Source organism: Elaeis guineensis, chromosome 14 (genome assembly GCF_000442705.2).
Source record: "Elaeis guineensis isolate ETL-2024a chromosome 14, EG11, whole genome shotgun sequence".
Classification (NCBI taxonomy): domain Eukaryota; kingdom Viridiplantae; phylum Streptophyta; class Magnoliopsida; order Arecales; family Arecaceae; genus Elaeis; species Elaeis guineensis.
In genome coordinates this window covers 62752397-62776566 of record NC_026006.2, presented here as the reverse complement: position 1 = coordinate 62776566, position 24170 = coordinate 62752397, and the positions used below count along the sequence as shown (strand labels likewise).

The window sequence follows — 24170 nt, the reverse complement described above, 5'->3', positions numbered from 1 at the left end:
TCACATGAATGTTAGTTGCAACTGCGATGTATGAGCTGACTGTACTTGCTAAAAATATTGCAATAAATGAAGAAAAAGTAACTATACGTCATCCATGGTCCATCACTTTGCAAAAGGAAATATTTATTAGCTGCATTCAGACGCCATCCATTACAACGGTCTGAATATAATGCTTGAATGCACATTGGCTTATGTTACAACATCGAATAAATACTCGCTCATATAATTATGTATGTAATTTAAACATAAAAAATTGCATCTTCTCTATCCTTACGTAGAATTTCTCGTATGTTTGGCAAGCCTAACACTTGAGTTTCAAGCTTCTACTTTGACAGCAGTATCCAGAGCATCATTGTTGTTCTGTTGGGCCCATAACTGCGCATATCTTCCTGCCCTTGACAAGAGAACTTCATGCGGACCCTGTTCTACTACTCTTCCATTCTCTAAAACAATAATCTGAAATTTCCAAACAAAAGTGAATCATCAGAAGTGAAATTAAACAAGTTACCAAAATATGACTCCCTTGTTACTAGATCTACACGGACATTCATTGATTCTGCCAATGCACAAAATATCACTTTCTCGATCCTGTTAAACAGATCGTGAAGAGATGAACTAAGGTCGGTCTAATAAGTTGGAAGTCAAAAAATCACAAGGCACGAAGTTGAACAAACTAAATGAATAATCTTAACATCTAAAAGGTGCAAAAATTTACATTCCAGATTCTGTAAATAACATGAAGCGAATTCAGTCTTAAAAAAAAAAAAGAGTAAATATCTGACAACAAGCATTGGGCATGTCTAGCATGCATATATAAAAGGGGGAAGAAGGTAGAAGAAGCTTCTCTTTGTCATAAAATTTTCTCATGAAGTCTTAAATGCACTTCCCTTTTAATAGCTGGATTTTCCTTGTGTCTCTCTCTAGATCATGTTGTTAAGACAAATACAACCAATGAGAGTGCGCCTACAAAAAAAGAGCATGATTTTGACACTGCTGTTTTCCCATTCCATTCCATTTTAAGGCACTGCTTAAGAATGCGTGCATTTAAAAGTCTTACAATGAAATTTCAGTTACTTTTACCAGAAAAGCATTCAATCTTTTAATAAACAACTTGGTTATTCAGACCAAAAATCTTACCATGGCGATGTCCAAACAAAATCAAAATACTGAATGTCCAGCAAGTCTCTCTAGAAACAAAGTGATCAAATGGAAATAATTTCTCTTGGTAGTGGTTGGATATCAGTTCAGGTTCCACACACAAGAAAAAAGCAGTATACAAAGTCCTATTAGCAAAACATAAATTGATAAAAAAAAAAAAAGAGAGAGAGAGGCACATTCCTAATCTATGGAAAGTATTGCTACCTCATCACACTGCATTGCAGTAGTAAGCCGATGAGCTATAAAGATAGAAGTCCGATTGTTTGCTAAAGTCTTCAATGCATTCAAGATTTCTGCTTCGGTTGTGCTGTCAAGTGCACTGGTAGCTTCATCACATAGCCTGAAACTCAGAACAGCCCAGATCACAAGCTTGTCATGCAACATATTCGTTTCTTATGTAAAACTGCCATCAGAATTGACTCAACAGAAAGGTTTCATGGGCCTCATGAATATTGGACTTGAGAACACTTCCAGCATAGTGTAAAAGACAGCTATTTCTCAAATAGTTTCTGAAGTCTTCAAAATTATACAGCATATGAGGAGTCCGAACTTCAATAAATTCATATTGGCTGCTTCAATAGATATATCAGAGCGTGCTGTAACACTTCATCAACATTCAAAAATTCTAAAAGGGAAAAAAAGATTATCAGGTAATTCAAAGCTCTATACATCGTGAGATCACATGGTCCCATGCAATTTTCACACGTATGATGTATCATAGCAGAAAAGCTAAAATTTAGGATGATCATGAGATGCAGAAGAAACTAAATAAGCAAACCAATTTGAGCTATCAAAAAACTTCAAAGCTGAAAAAAATCTTCCTGTGGAAAGTACCAATTTGAATACAGATTAGCTAAGTCAGATGAGACGGAAAGGAACAGCCACAAATGAAATGCAGAATTGGAAACCTAACCATAATTCTAATCACCATGTTTTGCCTAGTCTATATGCATTCATCTTGTGATCAAGATATGATTGATGATTGACTCTCAACAAAATGACATCTGTTCAAGTTGGCTGAATTCTTTGGCAAGGGACCTACCATGAAACCTAGAAGGCCACTTCAAATTTATAGAATCATGTCTTACTGGTTATATCATTTTAAGCTCATTCACCTATAGAGCAAACCCCCCCCCCCCACCCCCACAAAAAAGTCTCCCTATACTTAATTTTTTTTTTTAAAAAAAAAATCATTGAAGAGTGTGAATGCAAGATTTGTATAATGAACATTTATACTCCTGAAGCACTAAAGAAAGTGGAAATAGAAGTCTTGACAAAGGTAGAAAACATAATTAGTTCACAGGGACCCAACTGCCTTGACCATGCTCAGTCATTTTATACATATTATTTAAAAATAAATAAATTTTAACAGCTCTTCACTTTTAGCCATAACAAGGGATCTATAATCTAAATCATATGAAGGAACCACAACAACAACATATAACCAATATTTTCTACAAAAATCTCACAAAATATATTGTGATATCACTTAGAAAATTAGGTGATCTCATACAGTGGTAGTCAGCATGCATTTGAAGATTAACAACATTAAAATTTGCTGATGCAAGAAAGCAACATAAAGCTATAGCTGAAACAAGTAGGCAAATGAATCAAACACTCACAGAATAGAAGGTGCTTTCAGAAATGCACGAGCAAGTGACACCCGCTGCTTTTCTCCACCACTTAACTGTGAAAATACAAGTTTTTCATCAGATGAACTACATTCGAAATGAAATATGGAAAAAGATATTATTGTCTAGGATTGTCAAACCCGATTATACAAGTCAAGATTCTGATAGACAAAAGGCAGCCACTAACAAATGAAAGTTTACATCTAAGTTAAACATCATTTTAAGAAATTCTAAATTCTCAAAAATTTAGACACAAAATTTCAGAAAACCTTATGACTCTGGATGCTAAGCATCAATGAGGATGGTTCAAATGAGCACAATGACAGATTAATCAGATGATATTGGAGAACATTACTTTGAACTCAGATTATAATTTCTTTGAAGAATTTCAGTAAACCACTTAACAAGAAAGATGTCTAGAATTTGATGTCCAGAGGCTAGCTAACCAAATTCATTCAGTGAGATTCCAATCTGTTCACCATTTAAGACAATTTTCTTTTAAAAAAAAGATACTACTAATTGGTTATTTCTTTATATATGCATCTGTCATCTTTAGCTGAACAGATCTGCCATTCAATAGTATCTTAAAAAATAGTGATTTCTCACCTTTAATCCTCGCTCTCCAACAATGGTTGAATACTTCTCCGGAAAATTCATGATTGTATCATGAATAGCTGCATGCCGAGCAGCTTCAAAGACCTAAAGAATATAAAGATATGTAGAAATTGTCAAGAATCTTACTATTATTCAATGAAATGGTTGCTTGTAATAATGCTAATTCACCCTCACCAACCTCCTCCTCTGTTGCTGACAACCGGCCGTAATGTATATTGTGGAATATTGTATCGTTGAAAAGTACCTGCAGGGATATTGTTTAGGCATGCAAGGTGAATTACTGAATTGTGTTATGTTGAAGCAACGTTATCTTCTGCGAGTACACAAGATAAACCAGCACTACTACAATTAGCACTGACCATGTGCAGTACAAATGGTTCATTCAAGAGAAGCATTTTATCAAAGTTTATGATTCGGCATAACTTTGTTTAATATAATCCATCTTATTTTATCTATTCCTTTCTGTCTTTTACTCATTTGTTAGAGTGGCTATGAATAACATTTACAAAAAGAAAAGCAAAGGACATGAGGTACAAGGTCTCACCCACAACACACAGTCTCGCACAAACATCCAGCCATGCTGGGTGATTGCACTGTATATGGTAGATATCATTTAGTAAGATAGTGCTTTGTAAAAAGACACAGCAATAAAGTTCAAATAAGATGTGCATTTATTTTAGACATTTTTTCATCAGTTCTCTCCATTCTAGTATCAAGGGCATCATTTGTCAGAAAAATGACAGTTCAAATGCAATGTGATAGGAAACTTTGTACTTTCTAGTAAAGAAACACTCAAACTCCATATTGCAACTAAAGTTTCTTTTATCATAATTAAGGGATTTAACTTTACAGAGCAGATATAATTATTGTTGGACAATGGCAAACAAAGTTCTCATTCTGAAAGCTAACAAAAGGTGGCTAAGGAGTGAAGAAAACTGAGCCATGTTTCTTCTACTATAAACTGTATAGAGATATTAAGATGACCATTGTATGTCTGACATTGATTGCAGGATTGGTCCAAATACTATCATGATTCCCATGAGAGGAGTTATGATTGATTCAAGATCAATAGTTTCATTAGCATGTATTTCCAAAGCTTTCTGCCACAAAACCAATGATTAACAGGTAGACCTAACATTGCATGGAAGCATTATTTTCATGCTTGCCTTTTATGGTTCATAGTTACTAATTATGAATGAAGAAGTTAGAAGGTGAAAGGGTGTGGGCATGATGCAATGTGGTTCATGATAATACTTCTTTCTTAACCCTCACAATTTGTAATATCAAAAAGTAACCAATTTATTATGCTGCAAATATCCATGAGTTTAGTTTGTTTATCTCACAATGGCACAAATCAAAACATTAGAGGTTTCGTAACAAGGTGAAACATATATAAAACAGTTTACAAATTTGAAGTTAAAATAACTGCAATATGCATCAAAGAAAAGAAAAACTAAAACAGATAAATAAAATTGCTCATGGAGACTTACAGTGTCCTGCGGCACAACACCAATACACTTACGAAGACTTTCCAAGGTTACCTCTCTTATATCTTGACCATCTATTCGTATCTGACAGGAACAGTAATTGAGGTTAAAGTGGAGGAGGATAAGTGTAAAACACTAATACTACATCAACCAAAAGTTTAAAGATGACTGTAGACTCAAAATTTATGATTGGCAAAAGAAATATTTTATACAAGCACAAAATTTTCATTGCATTTGTTTCTCAAAGGGTATAAGCTATAAATTTTAGAAAGTAGAACTCATTTGATAACATAATAAACAACCAAACAAGCAGATATAGCAATTGTATCCCTGTAACAACTTTAAGTATCCTTTCCATTCGAAATTAATTATAAAAATTGTCAAATGACTTTATGATATTTGTTGAGGGAAACAACTAGCTACTACGGAAGCCATGATAACTTTGCAAATATCATTTTCTTAGTTCAGTACCTTATCTGATATGTAATTCCCAAGACTTCATGGTGGAGTACCTATGAGCAAGAGAGAATGGCTGACAGCTTGAAAGCACCAAGTGAAGCTAAAATTCAGCACTATGTTGTCTGATGATTAGTTCTAATGAAAGTTATTTATCTTGTGTTATCCAATAATTCATCAACCGAAGTATGAGATAGTAGAAACCAGAAACTTGCTGTAAGATTAATTAATTTTGTAACATATAAAGTATACATTCCTATGTCATAGATAATAAGATGCAATACCATTTTATGCATGAGTGCAACAAGCATGAAACAGGAAAAATAATATTCATATACCAGGAGAACAGAAGGTTATGATTCTTACTGATCCAGAATCTGAATCAAAAAATCTGTAGAGCAATCTAAGTATGGTTGACTTCCCTGCACAAACATGTAGGATCAATGTACCAAACATATCAACATGGAGAAGAGTTTTGGCAAGAAAGTTTGAAAACAATTTATGTATCACACATTTCATAGCTTAGGACAAAACAATACGCTGCTATATCAGCATGACAAACAAATCAGTATAGCTTACCACTGCCACTGGTTCCAACAATGGCCACATTTTTTCCTGCCGATACAATAAAAGATATTCCATCAAGAATCTTACGGTCTGTTAGGTATCTGAAATAAAAGAAAACAAATAAAAGATGTGTTTGAAAAAGGAAATGTTGTTCTGTAGAAGATCAACTAAAGTCACTTGCGATCCAGCAAAATGAAACAATAATAATAGCATGGTTCAAATTGACAAGTAATTCAAAAATAAATCTCATCCATAAATTATAGGGGTTTTCTATACATACCCTCTTAAATATTAGAATTTACATGAATACCATCCCAAAATTGACATTTGCATGTATACCCTCATAAAACACTTGTTTTGCATATACATCCTTTTTTTTTTCCTGTTTTTTGCATATGCCTATGCCATCTAACGCCATTAAAAAATTAGCAATTTAAAATTCAAATAACTAAAATATCTTTAACAGGTAAACATGCAAAAAGAAACATTTATAAGGATATACATACAAATAGCAACTTTATGAGGGTATTCATACAATTTCATATATTTAAGAGGATATATATGCAAAAAATCCTAACTTTATTTTTGTCTATTTTAACTTGTTTGAACACTCAGATTAATCTAGTGTCCGCTCCTCAATGTTTTTTGTGAAAACATTGCTCAAAAGAAGATTTGACAATTAGATAACAAACAGAGTGATGGAAGTTCTTCCACTAATCATGAGATTATTCTACTTTATTCTTCTTCATTCATAACAACCATTATATCTTATTTCATCGAAACCCAACTTGTAATATTTATTGTTATAGATGCATATATGAGGGCATGGATCGAAATATAGAATAGGATTAGAGTCTTTTAAAAGCATATGATAGATTGTAATGATCAAGCTTTCTTGCTCTTGCTATGCTCATGGGCAGAAGAACAACATCAATCATCCTCAAGCAAAGCCATTGAAGGACTTCAGAACCCTTCAAACTCACTAACAACCTCCTTGCCCATGTGGTAGAAGGCTATCCCTGACATTGGGTACCTCAAACCATTTGTCTTTGAAGCTTCAATTTCCTAGAAGAGGAAAAGACATAGTGTATGGGACCCATCTTGTCACAACGATTTTAAATAAGCCACCTACCTCAACATGAGAAGTTTTACAGGTCTAAAAGATAAATATCTCAAATCTCCTACAAAGCTTTCCTTTAAATAATCCATAGAGCAAAAAGCAGGACCTAACCATCTTCATATAAAAAAAGGATACAACGAAGGGAAGACTCCGACAGCAATGAGAGGGAATCAGATTCTGTGGCAAGAACTCCGGTGAATATATGAGAGGGAGAAACGTTGCCAAGTGAAGAAGGGAGTCAAGCGAATGGTTTTGATTCCCGAGGGAGAATGAAAGAGAGGGAATACGATCAATCAGAAAATTTCTCAGAGGAATTATCGCAACTTTGAACAGAAGAGAGCAATTGTGTGGGAAGAGGGGAAATTCAATGGGTTTGATAAGTTTCTAGCAAGACCCATTGACTTGTTATCTGCTTCAAGGGTAAAAGATAATTCCATAATTTTAATTAATTTCAATTTAAAAAATTATTTTGGCTAATGATGTCAGTTGAATCATTATGTCAAAAGTATTCATGCAAAAATAATATTTTGCGAGGGTATGTTTGTAAATATCAATTGTACGAGGGTATTCATCCAATTTCATATATTAGAAGGGTATACATGCAAAAATTTGTTACATGTAAAAAAAAAGTGTTCCACGAGGGCATGCATACAATAATCAATTTTGAGAAAGTATTCAATGCAAATTCTAATATTTAGGAGGGTATTCGTACAAAAAATTGAAGATTTTTTCATAGACCCTCCTAAAAATATATGAAATTGCATGAATACCACCGCAAAATTGCTATTTGCATATATACCCTTATAAATATTTTTTTTTGTATGTTTACCCATTAAGAGTATCTCAGTCATTTCAATTTTAAGCTGCTGATTTCTTGTGATGTCGTAGGTACATATGCAAAAAAAAAACAGAGAGAAAGACGTACATGCAAAATAAATATATTATGAGAATATATATACAAATATCAATTTTGGAAGGATATTCATGCAAAATTGAGGACATGTATGCAAAAAACCTACATTATAATCACGATTTAGCATAACTCAAAGGTTGCATTTGATAGCTGGCAATCTATTCAGATTGCTGGCAATTTAAAAGAGCCCCGCTAGGTTACCACGTTTGGTATGCTTTTTGGATTGGTAATCCAGATTACCTCTCATGAGATAATCTGGATTACCAAGGGGAGGAGTGGCTATTCAGATTACCTCCAATGAGATAATCTTGTAATAAATTTTTTTGACGAAACTACCCTCCCCTCCCCCCTCCCAGTGCCGCACCACCCGTGCCTCCCCCCCAACCCATGCCTCCCCCTCCCAACTCCTCCGACGGCCCCTACCGCCTTCGTGGCCCTCGCCGAAGGCAGCACGACGGGCAGTCGGGGGACGGAGCGGTGGCCAGGGCAGTGCGGGCGGTCGGGGGCCAGGGGGCGGGCGATCAGGGCAGCACAGGCGGCCGAGGGGTCGGGGAGGGGTGGTAGCACGATGGGTGGCCAGGGGGCCGGAGGGTTGGGGGGTCGAGGTACGGTGGCCAAGGCAGCGCGGGCGACCGGGGGGTCGAGGGGTGGCAGTGCGACAAGCGGTCGGGGGGTCGGGGTGTGGTGGCCAGGGCAGCACGAGCAGCTGGGGGGTTGGGGAGGAGTGGCAACACGATGGGTGGCCAGGGGGTTGGGGTGCAGTGGCCAGGGCAGCGCAAACAGGCGGGGGGGCAGGGGCGTGACATGCGGGGGAAGAAGGAAAAAAAAATAGTTTAAAAAATTAATTTTTATAAAAATAATAATAATAAGTATTAAAAATAATAAAAAAATTATATAATAATTTTTATCATTAAAAAATTAGATAAATAGTTTAAAACTATTAAACTAATAATTTGATTTAAGGGTATTTTGAAAATTTGATGTTACATTACCAGTAATCTGATTATCATACCAAATATATCAATCAAGATTTTCAGTAATTTTTCTGCAACATTACCTGTGTACCAAACACAGTAATCAATATTACTGGTAATCTATTCAGATTGCAGGTAATCCAGATTATCACTGTCTGGCAATGCACCAAACACAACCAAAATGTTAGATGATAGCCAACAAGGGCCAAAATTTTTGTCTGACTCAGTGTCTCATATGAATTGGACAAACAAACCAGGCCCTAGGTTTGGGAGCATTAGCCTAGCTGTCCTGAGCTGTATTATGTGTCTTACATGCTCATTCAAGAGTACCAAAGCATTTCTTTCCACAATTTGCCAAATTCGAGGTATGCAGAATCATACAAGCGGCTAACCGGTGTGGTTTGGATGTCCGATATGGAACACCGGCGAAGACGAAGCAAGAAAAAAGGAAAGAGAGAAAGAGAGAGAAAAGAGGGGAAAAAAGAAAAAGAAAGAAAAAGGCCAGCAGCGACCGATGATGGCCCATCGGAGGGCCGCTGAGCCTCTGGATCTCCACGATCCTCCGTGAGATGCGAGAAGAGAGAGAGAGATAGAAAGGGAGGGGAAGGCGGCGAGGAGACCGCCAGATGGCCGTCGTGGCCACCAAACGGCCCAAAACACGCCTGCAGCCACCGCAGGTTCGGAAAAAAAAAAAGTCTAGAAGGCCTTGGTAGCCCTCCTATGGCCACCGTCGGTGTCTCTACCAACCTTCCTTTCCTTCCCCCTCTCTCCCTCCCTCCCCCCCTCTCTGTCTTTCTTTTCATCCCCCATTTCCATATCGATTTGGATCCGATACAATGGCATACCAACTCGTACTGCCGATCGACCGGCACAGGATCCAGTTTCGAGTTGGCCATCCTTATTTTTTTCATTGTAAAACAATGCATTAAAGTAAGAAGGTTGATAGAATTGTTTCCTATGTTCTCCTTTTTCTCTTTTATTGCTGTTCTTTATTCATATCGTGTAGCACTAATGGGAAGTGATGGAGACTGCTGGCAACGGAGGATCCATACGGCGAAGCCCAAATAGATGGCACAAATCTTGTTGTTAAAGGTCAGTTCACATTCCTTGTTATACTAACTAATGTTCAATAAAAGGAACAAATTTGGATTCCAAGAGAGTTTGCATTCCACAAAGGACACTAATCTTAATAGGACCATAGAAGAACTAGTAAAGACGGCCAAAAATGATCAAGATGTGACTAGTTACTTATAGCAATGGTTGTTGCTGTACATCATGTTCAACACATGAACAGGAACCTAACAAAATCTTTTTTATCTGTATATCCAGAACTAGAATAATAGGAGGCAAGGGAAATTAAAAGAATACAATATATTGAAATGGATGTGGAGTAGAAAGGACATCTTTACCCAAAATGTACATCGTTAAATTTGATGGTTCCTCCTCTAAATTTTAATGGTTCTGCTTTGCAACTATCTCGTATTTCTGGAGTCTCCTGCAAAAGAAATCACCATAAGAAACAACAAGTATTTGGGTCAGAAATCATCACTAAGGAGACAAATGTGCACAACAGAATGTTCATTTTTCCAAAACATTTAGTAATCTACTTACAACATGCTAAAAAAATAATGTAGAATAGAAGATTCAGAGAAGACGACTGAGAATTTTTTCCTTGAAGGGAGGGGAGGAAACAAAAACAAAAACAAAAAGACAAACATTACTTGCACAATTTTAGCTGTTTTGAGCAAATACAAAGATCAAATGTGAGCACTATGATTATACAATGCCTGATATACCAAAATTAATACTTACAATAACTATGACTGATTATACATGATAACGAGCTTAAATGGAATAAATATCAGGATTTTGTTCACTACCCCAATAAACAGAAAGCCCTGTTCCACAGTTTGTGTTCAGTGCTCCCTCCCTTGGTAAAGACTATATAATATGATTCTAATTCTAGCTTCATAGGGAGAGTAAAATATTCAACAGCCATACAACCATAACAATAACAGATATTAACTAAAATACTTAAAAGCAACACAACCATAACCATAATAGAAATTATTAAATTAGCTCATTAACCAGGCATCAATAACTTAAAGGTTTGTTGATCCCGCGATTGATTTTGATGATTGCCAAACTTTGAGTATATCAAATATCTAATCATGTGTTTCAAGAATGTTTGTAGGTCTTTTCAAATGTTAAAATTGAAGAAATATTCATTGAAAAATATCTTCACAAAATTCACTAAGTCAAAGTCTTGAAAGGAGAAACTTCAAGTTTAGACTTAGTAGAGTCGACCCCAGAACAAGATGAGCCGACTCCTTCACTGAAACAAGGATGGCTCGTTATGAAAAAAATAAAAGTGAAAGATGAAAGTATTATTCAGAAGAGATTGAGGTTAAGAAATTCAAGTTTGGAAGGTCAAACAATAAAGAAAAATGAAGTCAAAAGTTTGGAGCCGACCCACCCAAAAATCGAGCCAACTCAGGCACGGAACGCCCTTGATACTTTGGTTTGGCATGCAACCGAGCCAGCTCAAAATAGATCCAAGCCGACTCTCTTAGGATGACAGAGAAGAGGTTTTTGGGTTCTGTAGGTCAAGCCAGCTCTCTCAGGTGGACAAAAAGATGAATTTCGAGTTCTGCAGCTCGAGCCAGCTCGAAGCCGACTCTTAGTACTCCAGAAAGTTGAATCTTCATTTCTGTAGTTCAAGCAGCTCGAATCCAAATCGAACCAACTTGAGATTAGTTCGAGCCGACTCAACGGCTCCTGACAGGTTTAATGGTTAGTTTTCTGAACGTTATCCAACGGCTATTTCTCTACTCCAACGGCTATTTCAGAGCTTCCAACGGCTAGAACTCACTCTCCAGCCATCTCCAAATATATTTAAGGCTAAAAAATCAAATTGGAAGAAAGTTTTTGAGGAAAGGAGAGCTTAAAGTGACATATCTTCAAGAATAAGAATAAGCTACATTGCACATCTACAAAAAAAAAAAGAGAGATTTTAAGTGCTGAATTCAGAGGGCATTTCAAAAGTAATCATCCACAGCTTTTCAAATATCCTCTCAATATTCAAAGAAGAGAAATCAAACTTCAAACGAGCGATCTTTTCAGCCTCTTCTTCAAGCATAAAAGAGTTCATTGTTTTGTTTTTATTTGAACTGAAATCTTTATCTTGTTTTATAATTTCTTTACAAGTTTCTTTGGGGGAAAGAAACTTGGGGATTAGACCGGTCTAAGCCCGTAATTGGACGAGTGTAAGGTTTTGGTTAGTTGGTCCGGAAAATCAATTAGATTTGTTACTGAGCCTGAAAAACTAACGATATAAGATTTTGATTGGTGATCTCCAAAAATCAACTGAATTTTATTTATGAGTCCGAAAAAATAAACACACTGTAATCAAAGATTATAGTGAAAATCCCAAGGGAAGCTTGGGGAGTGGACGTAGGTGCAGGTTGCACCGAACCACCATAAAATCTGTGTTTATGATTGTACATTGCTCTCTTTGCTCTCTTGCTTTTCTTGATTTATTTGCTTTTAGTTCTTATTTTTCATTAGATTATTAGTTATAAAATTTTGTTGATCATTTGCCTTTACTGCTGCACATATTGATCACATCACAAGCACTTAGTTAAGTTTCAAATTAAGGAGCATTATTGTTTAGAAAACAAATTTGATTAAAATTTTTAAACAGCCCAATTCACCCCCCCCCCCCCCCTCTCTCGGGTTGCTACCTCTGGGCAGCAAGGTTAAAATGGACAAAAGTTCCAAATATCCAGGTCTAAGAAGTAGGCAAAAAGATTTGAGGCTACAAATTCCTCATTTTTTCCTATGAAAGTAAGTATACTCAATAGAACAATGCAACATTCCTATGTGGCTGACGCCCATAATGACATCATGTAGTTTCCAAATTTGTGAATCCAGAAAGGTTAATCAATTGCAGCAATTTAACTTTTACAAAAACAAGAAAACACCTATAATGACTGTCACAAAATATACCTCAAGCAATTGAAACATGGACTTCATGTCAATTAGGCTTTGCCTTGTTTCACGATACACACTTCCAAGGAAATTAAGAGGTAGAGACAGCTGGAAGAGGAGCCCATTAACCATAACCTGAGAAGTTCCAGACGAATTTCTAGAATCAAATGTTTCTGAATGAACCCATAAAATTAGTGAAAAATAATACACTAAATATATTAATTGAGAAAACAATAAATCAATGTTAACTATCACAGAAGATAACAATCCTTTCAGAAAACAACATGGAGGCATCAAATGACATGTAGCTGCCCATTTAAGCATCCTGTAACAAACAGAGGGATTTAGCTAAGCAAAAAGCACTTTAAACACTACTTGTTTCAGGCATCTTCAGTTTTATTACACATCAAAAAAAATGAACTATCTGATAATCGTCATTAATCAGATAAGAGTAGATAATCATCAAGTAAAATATGTCTGTAGATCCCTTTAGTTCATGGTATTTAATCTGAACTTTCACGTTATTTTGTCTAAAAGGTTAAAGCCCGTATAAGTTTCCGAAAATTAAAAATTATTTAATGTAATATAACATATGGCAATAGGAAAAAAAAACTCAAAATTATTTGAGGATTTTACTTCTCAATATGATATTGTACAGCAAAGCAAAATCTTTATCATCTGCGAACGAAAGAAGTTACTTCTAACAGAAGAATGATTTTAAATGATTACAATGCAGGTAATGCAATAAAGAGCTTATACAAATCAAAGTTGAGACCAGCTCCAAGAGCAACTTACCAAGTCTCCAACTGTCATTGCACCATTCATAATTCCGTATGAACATAAAACCATTGCTGTTGATAAAGCCGTGCTAAATATAACATTTTGGCCGAAGTTCAAAAAAGCAAGGCTACTTTGAGTTTTCAATGCAGCATCCTCGTACCCTGAGAAATAGTATTCCTCCAGACAGATTAGCTAATATAACAAATAACAATAAAAAGACAAAAAGATGGTCCAGATTATAAACCATCAAAATTTTTGCTGAAATTCTTAAAATTTTTGGCAGATAAAAATTTTAGGTTGGCAAAGAAAACTGTATCATGGCAACAAAAAGGAACTAAAAATCAGATATCATCATTCTTATTCATCTATGCAAAACTAATATCTGGCCAGTGCAGGTGTTAGCCTATTTAAGAATAAATTGAGCCTGGCAAACCCAAATCTCCAGTTACATAGACAGCACATATGATTGCTGACAGATTCTTCATTAAGATTACTTTCCAAAATGAAGCAGTAAATTCTTTTGGACTCACAACTTGGAAGCCCCCAGCAAAGATTCTACCAAATCCATGCAAGAAAACCAGTTAACTTGGTGTCTGGATCATCCAGCTAATAGCATCCTTTCAACTCCCTGTCTGTCTAATCTTTCAATGGGATCTTGCTAAGAATAAGGAACAGTTTCAAACTTTCAATTTTAAAAGAGCAACAAAAAGGCTCTCTCAACACTTCAAATTTCAACTTCCAAAACTACTTATGGAAACTGCTGAAGTTAATACAACATGCTTGGTGCACAACTTGAAGTAGTTACCAGCCTGCAGCTAAGACACTTATTTTTATCATGCGAAGCATAGAGCCATAGGCAAAGCCTTCAAACTAGCACTTCATGAAAGGGATCAACCGGCTAATTATTTATTAAGTCTAAGCCAGTCAAACCTCTGGAGCCACACCTGAATGAGATGACTTTACAAAATAAGATAACTCCACTCACCTTACATGGCTACTAGCAACCATTGTACCAACAAGGAGGAATAAGAAAGAGGAAATGAGGCCACTAAGGTCATAAGACTCAAGTTGCCCCAAAACAGCCTCACATAATTTGGATGTACTATAAGATTCCTTCACCCAGCTAATCCACATGCCCAATATACTGAAGAGAACTAAAAATTCTTTTAGAGAAGTCCATGGGTCATGATCATATGCATTAACAAAACCAAGATTTTGTTTGCCAACCACACTGCCCATTATTGAGCATATTGTACTGATCTGATAAGGTATTGAATTATTGATACAATATGTGGGTCCAATACACCACCATACCAACAAATGGCATGTTGCCAGAGGTCATATCAACCTGACACATACCACTAAGTTACCTATACAAGGTCCAGTACCAAGGCTAAAATCCTTGGACAAAACAAGCTTATAAGTGCAGTTAGGTTCACTGAATTTATAGGTCAAGACATTAGATGGCACTCATCACATCAAGGTTTTTTTTATTCTAGCTAGCTTGAACAAAAATTTAAAAATAATAATAATAATAATAATAAGTGTGTGAAATGAATCATAGCGCTAGAACAAGCAGCTACATTTGAAGCCATGGTTCCTTGATGGACCCAAGGATGATTGTGCCAAGGTTCTTATATGGAAAAAGTATGATGTACCTTGTCTAAACTGTACTCATTCCACTTAATGTAACATGATCAGAAGCTACAATCTCTCTACCAGGGGAGAGCTATCTTACCAACAAGAACATCCACTCATAAGCATCTCATTTTTCTAACATGGCATATCAGCAAGTCATGACAAGCAATCTACAAAATAATTCAGAATGCATACAGTCAGTATAAGAAGATGGGCTTCAAGAAACAGTGTAGACCCTAATAACTGGAACACTAGTAACAAAGCAAGTGGTTTTCACAGTTGTCGCTACTTACATTCAAAAGGCCTGTCTTCTTGGGTTTTAATGATCATACCTTATAGAATTTTATACTATGTTTTATGCAATAATAGTTAGCCACATATAGATCCTTAGATTTTCTCTTCAGCAAATAATTTTCATTGATTTCTAATGCAAAAAAAAACAGTCTTGACAGTGGACTTCTTCTCATGGAGTCCTTTCTAGGAGATCTTTTTTTTTTTCCGCTTAAATTTCATTCCATCACCTTATGCAATAGTGATGAAATAAAATACATGCCAAGGTATTCTAGTCTCGGTGATTCACTATCTTTCATCATAGACAAATGACATAGCATAGCAAAGCAGAAAGTAACAACTATGGCATATCCTCATCAGAGCACCCTGTTTTGAAAGAAATCTAAGATCTCAACTCACTCTTTAGATATGTGTCGTACTTTTTGGCTTCAAATGATTCATTGGTGAAATACTTGACAGTCTGGATATTGCAAAAAAAAAAAATGACATTAAGCAATAATCAGAATAAAAGTGAGAAAAACCAATTATGGAACCCGTAAGCAAGCAGACATCAACATGCTGACCTCGTAATTTAATAGGGAGTCAATTGCTCTGGTACTTGCATCATTATCAGCTTTATTCATGGCTTGCCGAAACTTAGTTCGCCACTGTCACAAAGAAGAAAAGCTGCTTATAAAAAATAGCAACAACAAACAACTTAAAATACCCAGAAGCAACGGTAACAAAAGAATATTTTTAAAAAAGGTCATCATCAAATATTTACAAGGAGTAAAACAAGTTAAAAAGATAATGGAAGGAAAAGCAGAAAAAAATTTGAAAGGAAACCATGAAAAAAGGGAGCAGGTTATCATCGAGGAATTGTACCTGTGTCACAATCAGAGTGAAAGCAATATATGCAGCAACAGAAAGTGAAGTAATCCAAGCAAAAGTAGCTCCAAAATTGTATGCAAGAATACCAGACACCATAGCTATCTGGAAAAATAATAGAAAACCAATGAAAAAGGGTGAAATGGTACCTAAATCAATGAAAAGCTAGAGTACAGAATAGAAGGTGCAGTAGTCCAGGGAATCAGGAGTTCCACTATTAAAGCAAATCATGACAAGCTCAGGAAAGGATGAAGTATATAATTTCTACATTATGAAGTTTTCAAGTCAGAAGAACCAAAATATCTTCAGCATTATGCAGCGTAATCTTAAACAATAACTAGTTCATACCTCTAGGATGGTTGGTACAACATTGAATACCATTGATGAAAGAATAAAGTTTATTGCACGGCTACCTCGATCAATTATGCGATTTAATGCACCTGTTTGCCGGCTGGATATAAAAACAGACAGATAGATCAAAAAAGTTGTCAAGAATTAGCTTTTCTAAGTACCATAAAGTGTTTCTGATAAAATTTTTTATTACTTCATTTATAATCCAGTAACTGTTACAAATCAATAACTTTTTGCTTAAGATCATGAAGTTGTTTTGATTACTTCTCAATTCTTCAGCATCTCTAATGGGACTAGCAGAAAAATTTTCAAAATATTCAAAAGGATTTTCAAGACTTGTTTTTATGTGACATCAAATTCTTCAAGAACCTGGCCCCTTCCAATAAGAATTGTTTTATATCATTTCTTAATTATATGCAGTTTTGTCATATCTCATGCACCAAACTATCTTATAAGCAGTCTACTTTGACTCTCGGTTTACAACTTTGAGCACTTCTCTATCATTCTTCATAATTATGTGATATCTACTTTTAAGAGAGCTAAAAGTACTAAATTTTAAAATAATACTCTTTATGGCTAAACTAATCTATACAGCATAAAGCAAGTATCATAACATATACTGGATTACCTCCAGTAGTTCTTGTGGTGCTACAAAGATCAATCAACCTTGAACATACAATATAAATCCCAAAATGTGAGTTATTAACATTCAAAGGATTTCTATAGAATGTTTTACCAGCGATTTGTTTCTTTGTTTTGTATGATTACCATTGTTTCTTCTCTAACTAAAAAAGTTAAATATCCAACAAAATTCATTAAAATGATTTATGTTAATCAGCTTTAGCTGAGGTAACACTAATGACATTGTTCTCATTCATTTGGTTAAACACTACCAGATAATATTGATGACACATCATAGACATTGAAAGTCCATGTAAAAATCTTATGCCATTTTATGACTATTCGTTCTGAATAAGTCATAAGACATGATTCCATAACAGGTGCATCGACGGAATAATAGAGATACCTCTTCTAATTAATTATGAAGCATCTAAGCCAATGGTGTCTCAGCATTAGCACTGTTAAGTAACATCATCAATACTACCATTCTGCAGAAATGGACTGGCACGAAATTCTTGACAATACCTTAAATGATATCGAAGGTCAAGATCATGCAAATGTGAGAAAACCTGCACAAGGTGTAAATTTCATAAATATAAACAAAATCAAATTCTTGTAATAAAACCAAGACAATGGGGGCTTTACATTATATATAAAGGACCCATAATGATATGGAGACCACCGTAACAGATAAAATGAAATGGTAAGATGAAGGTTAGTTATTTTATTATTTATTATTCCACAAAACTGTGTTTATACAAAAGTAGAAAATAGCATCACAAACAACCGTATAATAAGTTCAGAATTTGGAAATACCTATAATACCAATCTTAACACATCATTTTACAGCTAAAACCATATTATGAATGCAAGTTTTTGCAGAACGTGAAAAATGTGCAGCATTATTAGACAAAGTTATAGCTCAGATATTATGATCTAGAAAGAAGAATAGGTAAAAACTAAAATAAAAACAGGACTTATGATACCTTACACATTATGATTATGAGACAATTATATCAAGCCAAGAAAGTGAAAAAAAAATGTGGGGGATTCAAGCTGCCATAAAGTAATATTGCACCGCATATTTCTCAATCTTTTCACAGTGATTTTCCATATCCTTAGAGGATGAAGTTATATGCATTCTTAGTGAGCAAGATGATCAATATCCTGGTAGAGGTCAGGCAAGATTATAGTTATTATGACATAAAGAGGTGTGTTTCCTTCTCATGCCTATTTAACTTCTCCATCTGCTTAAAACTTGATCCCTTTAATATGCATGTAGCAACTAAAATCAACCCTATTATATTGATGTTTTGAGGGGGTTAGCTTTACGAATCCTTTTTTTATCATTCATTTATATCAAAGTGTTACTTCCATTTTTAGCACAAGGCCATGAGTTTAAATAATTTGGCACAGTTGCCATTCAAACCAATTTAGGTCTTCTAGTCAGTGTTTCTTAGATATGTCAGTCTTCATGATGAGTTTTGACATGCCAATACTTTTATGGCCACATAGACACAGACAGTTTCCTGGCACCGCAAAGATGGTGTATCCCTATATAAGCTAGAAGTGCTGGCAAATGTCGCAGCTTCTGAAGTGTCCTGAAGTATGTCTAAAATATGAAGACATTTGTACTGAAGTGTTATACCTTTTCCTTTTAAATTTGAAGCATGACATAAAATGCAAAGTATTTGTTTCCACAAGTACTACTGATTAGTGAACTTAGTGTAGAAGTTGAAAGTTCATATATATGTACATACATACATAAATATCTTACTAGAATATCTGTACCGTATACAAGTGACCTTGTATATAGTTTTTTGGAGCTTGAAATGCAGGGTACTTGGCAAACTGAAATCCAGCACTCCTGCCAAGTGTAAAGTTGCTTCTAATCCTTTCTGGAACATCTAACATAGAGCTACAACAGTCTCCTCACTCCTTGTATTAAATATTTGTTGCTCATCCATTTATTATATTAATCAGCTCCCCATCAGTCTTCTCAAAAGAGGCAACTCCTATGATACCTACTGTGCATTTATCTATCACTCCAACTTCTCAAGTTTTACGAAGCATTCAGCTTACCATTTTAATATCGTCAAGACTCATCCAAAAAACCAAGATACCCTTCACTAACGTAACTTATGGCCCAAATTGCTCTTGTTCTTTAAGTGTTAAAAGGCATGTAATTATCGTTATGCCCTTAAAGAACCCAACTTCATCCAACTCACATAGTTATTTTGAGTATGGATTTCCACATAAATATGCCATGATTCCAACAAGAAACTGTTTGTTGACAATGCAAAATTATGCCTATCAATGAAAGTATAACATGATTGTCCAAGTCCCTCTAACCACCTGAATGCACTGAGATAAATTGTTAAAGAGAATACCATCAACGAAACTGGGAAAACAATCTCCATGGAGTTTCAAATAATGGAAACAATGGGAAAGGAAACAACTGAGGTAGTTCAATGAGCTCAATAAGCCACCATATTTTTATTGATTCTGAACAAAATGCATGACATCTTGACATTATTGGACTGCAACAATAAATATGACACGTGAGGACATTGTCCGCTGCAAGATAGAATTTTATTTCACTTGCAAGGAAACCTTGTTTAAAAAAGAGAAGAAAAATCATGAAATTGCTAAACACCTAGTGGCAATAAATTATAAGGATTTAGGTAAAGTCAAGTATAAAAATGTTCAAATAGCACCACTGATTCAAATAACACCAGTCAATTGTAAAAGAGAAGTCCAGGCACCAAAGAAAAAGATTTACCTTTCTAGAAACAGTCCGAATAGCTCTTAATGCTACCTTGGAAAATATAGCATTTCGCAGTTCTGTCAAAAGACAATCAACCATAGGTTGTTTTAGACACCATACTTTAAATAGAAGAATAGACATTGACAACATGAACATAGGATGAGAGAACAGAAATAGAAAGTTTTGACAAATATTAATAATCATATCACATAAACTACCATTGCAAGCTGAAGCCCCAGTACGTGCTATTCCATATCCAATTAGAACAGCTGCTGGGCTCACAAAAAGAGCCAAAAGAGTGGAATTAGTATCAGAAAAGGATGCCATCGCATTATCAGAACCAGTGATTGCTGAAAGCCAATCCACAGCAAGCTTGAATAAAAATGGTACTTGAACATTTATAACCTGATTTTGATTACAGGTCAAAAAGTCAGATAAATTACAAGAATGATCAATAAATTCAATCTGAAGAACATGGCACTTGCACAAATAACTCGTCCATGATTAACATTTAGAAACTAACTTTAAAAGGACATATTTCATGGTTATATGACATTATAAGACAACATAAACTTATTAAAATTAAAACAGAGAGTTGATGTAGAATCTTGCTCGCAGAATATACAACCATATCCTTTGGATTTCAAATACATGATGTGCCATTTAAATTGAAAATCCAGATGATAAACAGATTTACAACATGTATCATGCTTAGAAATTGAAAACTAAATGCTAGTGAAATTTTGTATTTATGCATTGTGTGGTCATAAAATGGATTAGTATCTCCAAATTTTGGTCCTAGACAGGAGGGTGAAGAAAAAAGACAAGGTAAGCAACTTTAGGAAGAATAGGCCTTATAATGTCTGTGTTTTGGTCCCCGGACACCTCAAGGATGCAAGAACAAGAATGTAGTTCACCATTTTTAGAAGAAAATAAACCAGGACTTCAAACATATAGGTACGAGGAAACCCTACCCAACGGGGTTTTAAAATTCAAAAAAAAAAAAAAGATCAAGGTTTTATATACCTTGCAACAAAGCCGGTCTAGTTTTTCCATAGAACAAGACACCCCATGTCCTAACACTCAGGATAGTGGGATGTCTTGCCATCCCGCTGGTATTTAAAACCATAGCAAGAGCACATTGACAGGGTCAAAAAAGAGTGTTAAATCATCAAAATCAGTAGATAACCTTGACAACCTTATGGTTTTGGACTTTTATGGATCAGATAGCTACAAGCTGCCACATTTTGGAAAATGTTTTGCCAGAATACGACAACAGAGATAGGTGATGATAAGAGTGATTCCAAAGTTGGAATGCCCATAACACTTTTGAAGTATGTAATGGAGGCATGTATGGTGATTACTAACAATAGACGAAGAATAGATGAAGAATTTAAGTCATTGGGTCGATTGAAAGTGAGCCAAGACTGGAGTTATGGTTCGCTGGTGTTGCTTGAAAAGTTCTAGAATTACATGTATGCCATCTATTAATTCATAGCCTAGCCTGTCTTTTGTTTGCTTTGAAGTGCTTTTCTTAGTTTGAGTCAAAGTGTATTAGTGTGAAGTAAGGGAGAGTTCACACAAGAGTCCAAAAGCTAGGAGTGTTGTCATGACCACAGTAGGAGTTCGAGTGTCTCATGGGAATAGGAGTACAGCTGTTGAGTGTATATAAAGAGAGTAGGAGGATTCTAATAAAGCTATCTATTCCTAATAAAATTACTTCTAGTTAATATTCTTTCTATTCAACGTGCCTTTGTTGCAAGGCCCATAGAAATAGCAATTTCCTTGTGATCCTTTGAGAGGACACTAATCCTCTATCACTCTCCATGTCTGTGCTGCATTAGTGAGACCCCTAAAAAGCCTGGTGTAATATAACTTTCATATGTGGTACTCTTTACTAACATCAGCATACAGAAACTGATAAAAAAAAAAAAGAAGTGAACAATAAAACACAGCCTAAAACTTTGTCCTCACCTTTGCCCCAACAAGAAGTCCCAATGCCATCAACACCCTAAACCGGAACTCAAGATTATCTTTCAACCACAGGTACTTTGAAAGAGTGCGAAGGATTTTCATGTCTGCAATTTGTTCATCCGCAGATTCCATTTTGGTCACATCATTCTGTATCTTATTCCCAGCTCCACCAACTCTCTTTGTTGCTGCCATCTCACTAGCAGATGTTGAAAACAACGCATGTCCTCTTTGCAAATATCCCTGTTAAGAAGAGAATGGGATGTTAACTGGTCTTGGGATCTCATACGAACTAAACAGCATTTGTTATCTGAAAGTATAAAACAAAAGAGCCACTAGACCAATTATAGACCAGGCTGATCAGCACCACCCCCCACCATTCAGATGGTACCAATGTTGAAAGCTTTCAATGTAAGACTTAGAACCAAGGGCCTACCAACATAACCGGAGAACATTTTTTTAAAAAAAAAAAAATATCAAAAAATCTTTGTTCTCCTGACTTCCCCAAATCAAATTCTTTACCGATAACTAAAAGCCAGCTACTTCGCAGAACAGACCTACTAGTTCCTAACAATTATACACATACTAGAAAAAGTTGAAATCCAAGGTTAATCTTTTACCATGCAAATGCTATTAAAATGTAGCACATGAAGTATTATGACATGAAAATCTTTCAAGATCAAAACATCTGAGCAGTTCAGAATACAGACACTACTTTTCTACAGTATATAAAGAGGCAGGAAAAAAAAAAAAAGGAATTGAAGTATTACCAAGTCTTTTAAAAGTCTATTCCCAATCGGCGGAGAAGAATCCGATAGAAAACAGCTCAGGCGTCCAAAGGAGCTGCTCTTTCTCATCACATCCATCCGACTACGATCGGAGAACGGAATTTCTCCTGCAAGCAGAGTGCTCGCACTCTTCAACACTCCAACTCTATCGTCTCGAGACTCCCCGCTTCCTTTCTCACCGAAAGCGCGACCAGAGATCAGACAGCGATCCAACCGGCAGATCAATGGGTCAAGATTCCGAGAGATGCTGGGGCGGCCGCCGGTTAGCTTCCCTCCGCATTTTAACAGCCGGCAAGCCCCGACGCACCGCGAGACAGTTCTCATGGTCGCCGGTCCGGGATCGCAGCTTCCCGGGGCGATCAAGAACGGCGAAATCGTACAGGATAGAGGCTAGATTCCTCCCAGTGCGATCAGTGAGGAGGCTGTGACCATCGGCGAACCAGACTCGAAGAGATATGAACAAAAGCGCTGCTCTGGGAGGTGAGCCAAACCCTAGAACCGAGGAGGGGGTAGGAACAGGATCGAGCACTCGGAATGGGAGAAGGATACCTGCGCGAGGGTTTATTTCCTTCTTATTTGTTAGTTTCTTTTTATTTATTTAGCGAGATTTAAATGCGGCGCAGACCGCGGAGGCGAGGACTCGCCGTGCACGCTTGCATGTCGGTGGCGGCCATGGCCGATGGGCCGTCCTTCTATCGGGTCCGATCCTCCGGGTCGCGCCAGCTTATAAAAATATATTAAAAAAATATTTTTTATCATTAATTTTTATATTAAAGTTGTTGGGATAAGTCGATCGATCTCCGACATAAGCCAACTAATCTCTGATATTTGACTCAACAAAGATCGACCGACTGAATATACAATTTCGACTATATATCAGCAGACACCGACTCATGGTCGGCAAATTGATTGACATCCAGTTACTACCGACCAACAGCAGAACAATCTCCAATTTAAGATCATCGACATATCAAAACTACTAGCCGATGGTCATTCGGACATTCTATCGACATACCAAAATAACCGACATATAGTCGGCCAATCTGTTCAACGTGCTGTTCAACGTGTTTTGACGGAGGCAGTCAAAAGCCTCCAACAGCAGTAAACCCAACAGCAACAGCAGCCACCAGGGGAACAACCGATGGCACAATCAGTGCCCTCCAGACACAACTGCCGTCCTCCATG

The 24170-nt window shown here is 36.1% G+C and overlaps 1 protein-coding gene across 4 annotated transcripts; it reads right to left on the bottom strand.

Moving 5' to 3' along the window:
* Window positions 1-106: 106 nt before the first annotated feature.
* On the bottom strand, window positions 107-23674 carry LOC105057235 (ABC transporter B family member 25, mitochondrial). Of its 4 annotated transcripts, none has more exons than XM_073248448.1 (21): window positions 22968-23672; window positions 22201-22440; window positions 20445-20631; window positions 20242-20303; window positions 17985-18028; window positions 16836-16938; window positions 16485-16592; window positions 16184-16267; window positions 16020-16080; window positions 13707-13852; window positions 12930-13046; window positions 10331-10416; window positions 5927-6015; window positions 5714-5769; window positions 4895-4975; window positions 3583-3648; window positions 3396-3488; window positions 2781-2845; window positions 1363-1498; window positions 1138-1221; window positions 317-456 (listed from the first exon to the last, which is right to left on the bottom strand). In XM_073248448.1, the coding sequence occupies exons 1-20, from the start codon at window positions 23307-23309 to the stop codon at window positions 1159-1161; spliced, it is 2229 nt and encodes a 742-aa protein (XP_073104549.1). In that variant the 5' UTR covers window positions 23310-23672; the 3' UTR covers window positions 317-456; window positions 1138-1158. The 4 variants fall into 4 exon arrangements, with proteins under 4 accessions (XP_010938070.1, XP_073104549.1, XP_010938071.1 ...); XM_010939769.3 differs by lacking the exon at window positions 317-456 and adding an exon at window positions 463-963; XM_010939768.3 differs by lacking the exon at window positions 1138-1221 and having other exon boundaries at window positions 107-456; window positions 22968-23670.
* Between the last annotated feature and the right edge of the window lie 496 nt (window positions 23675-24170).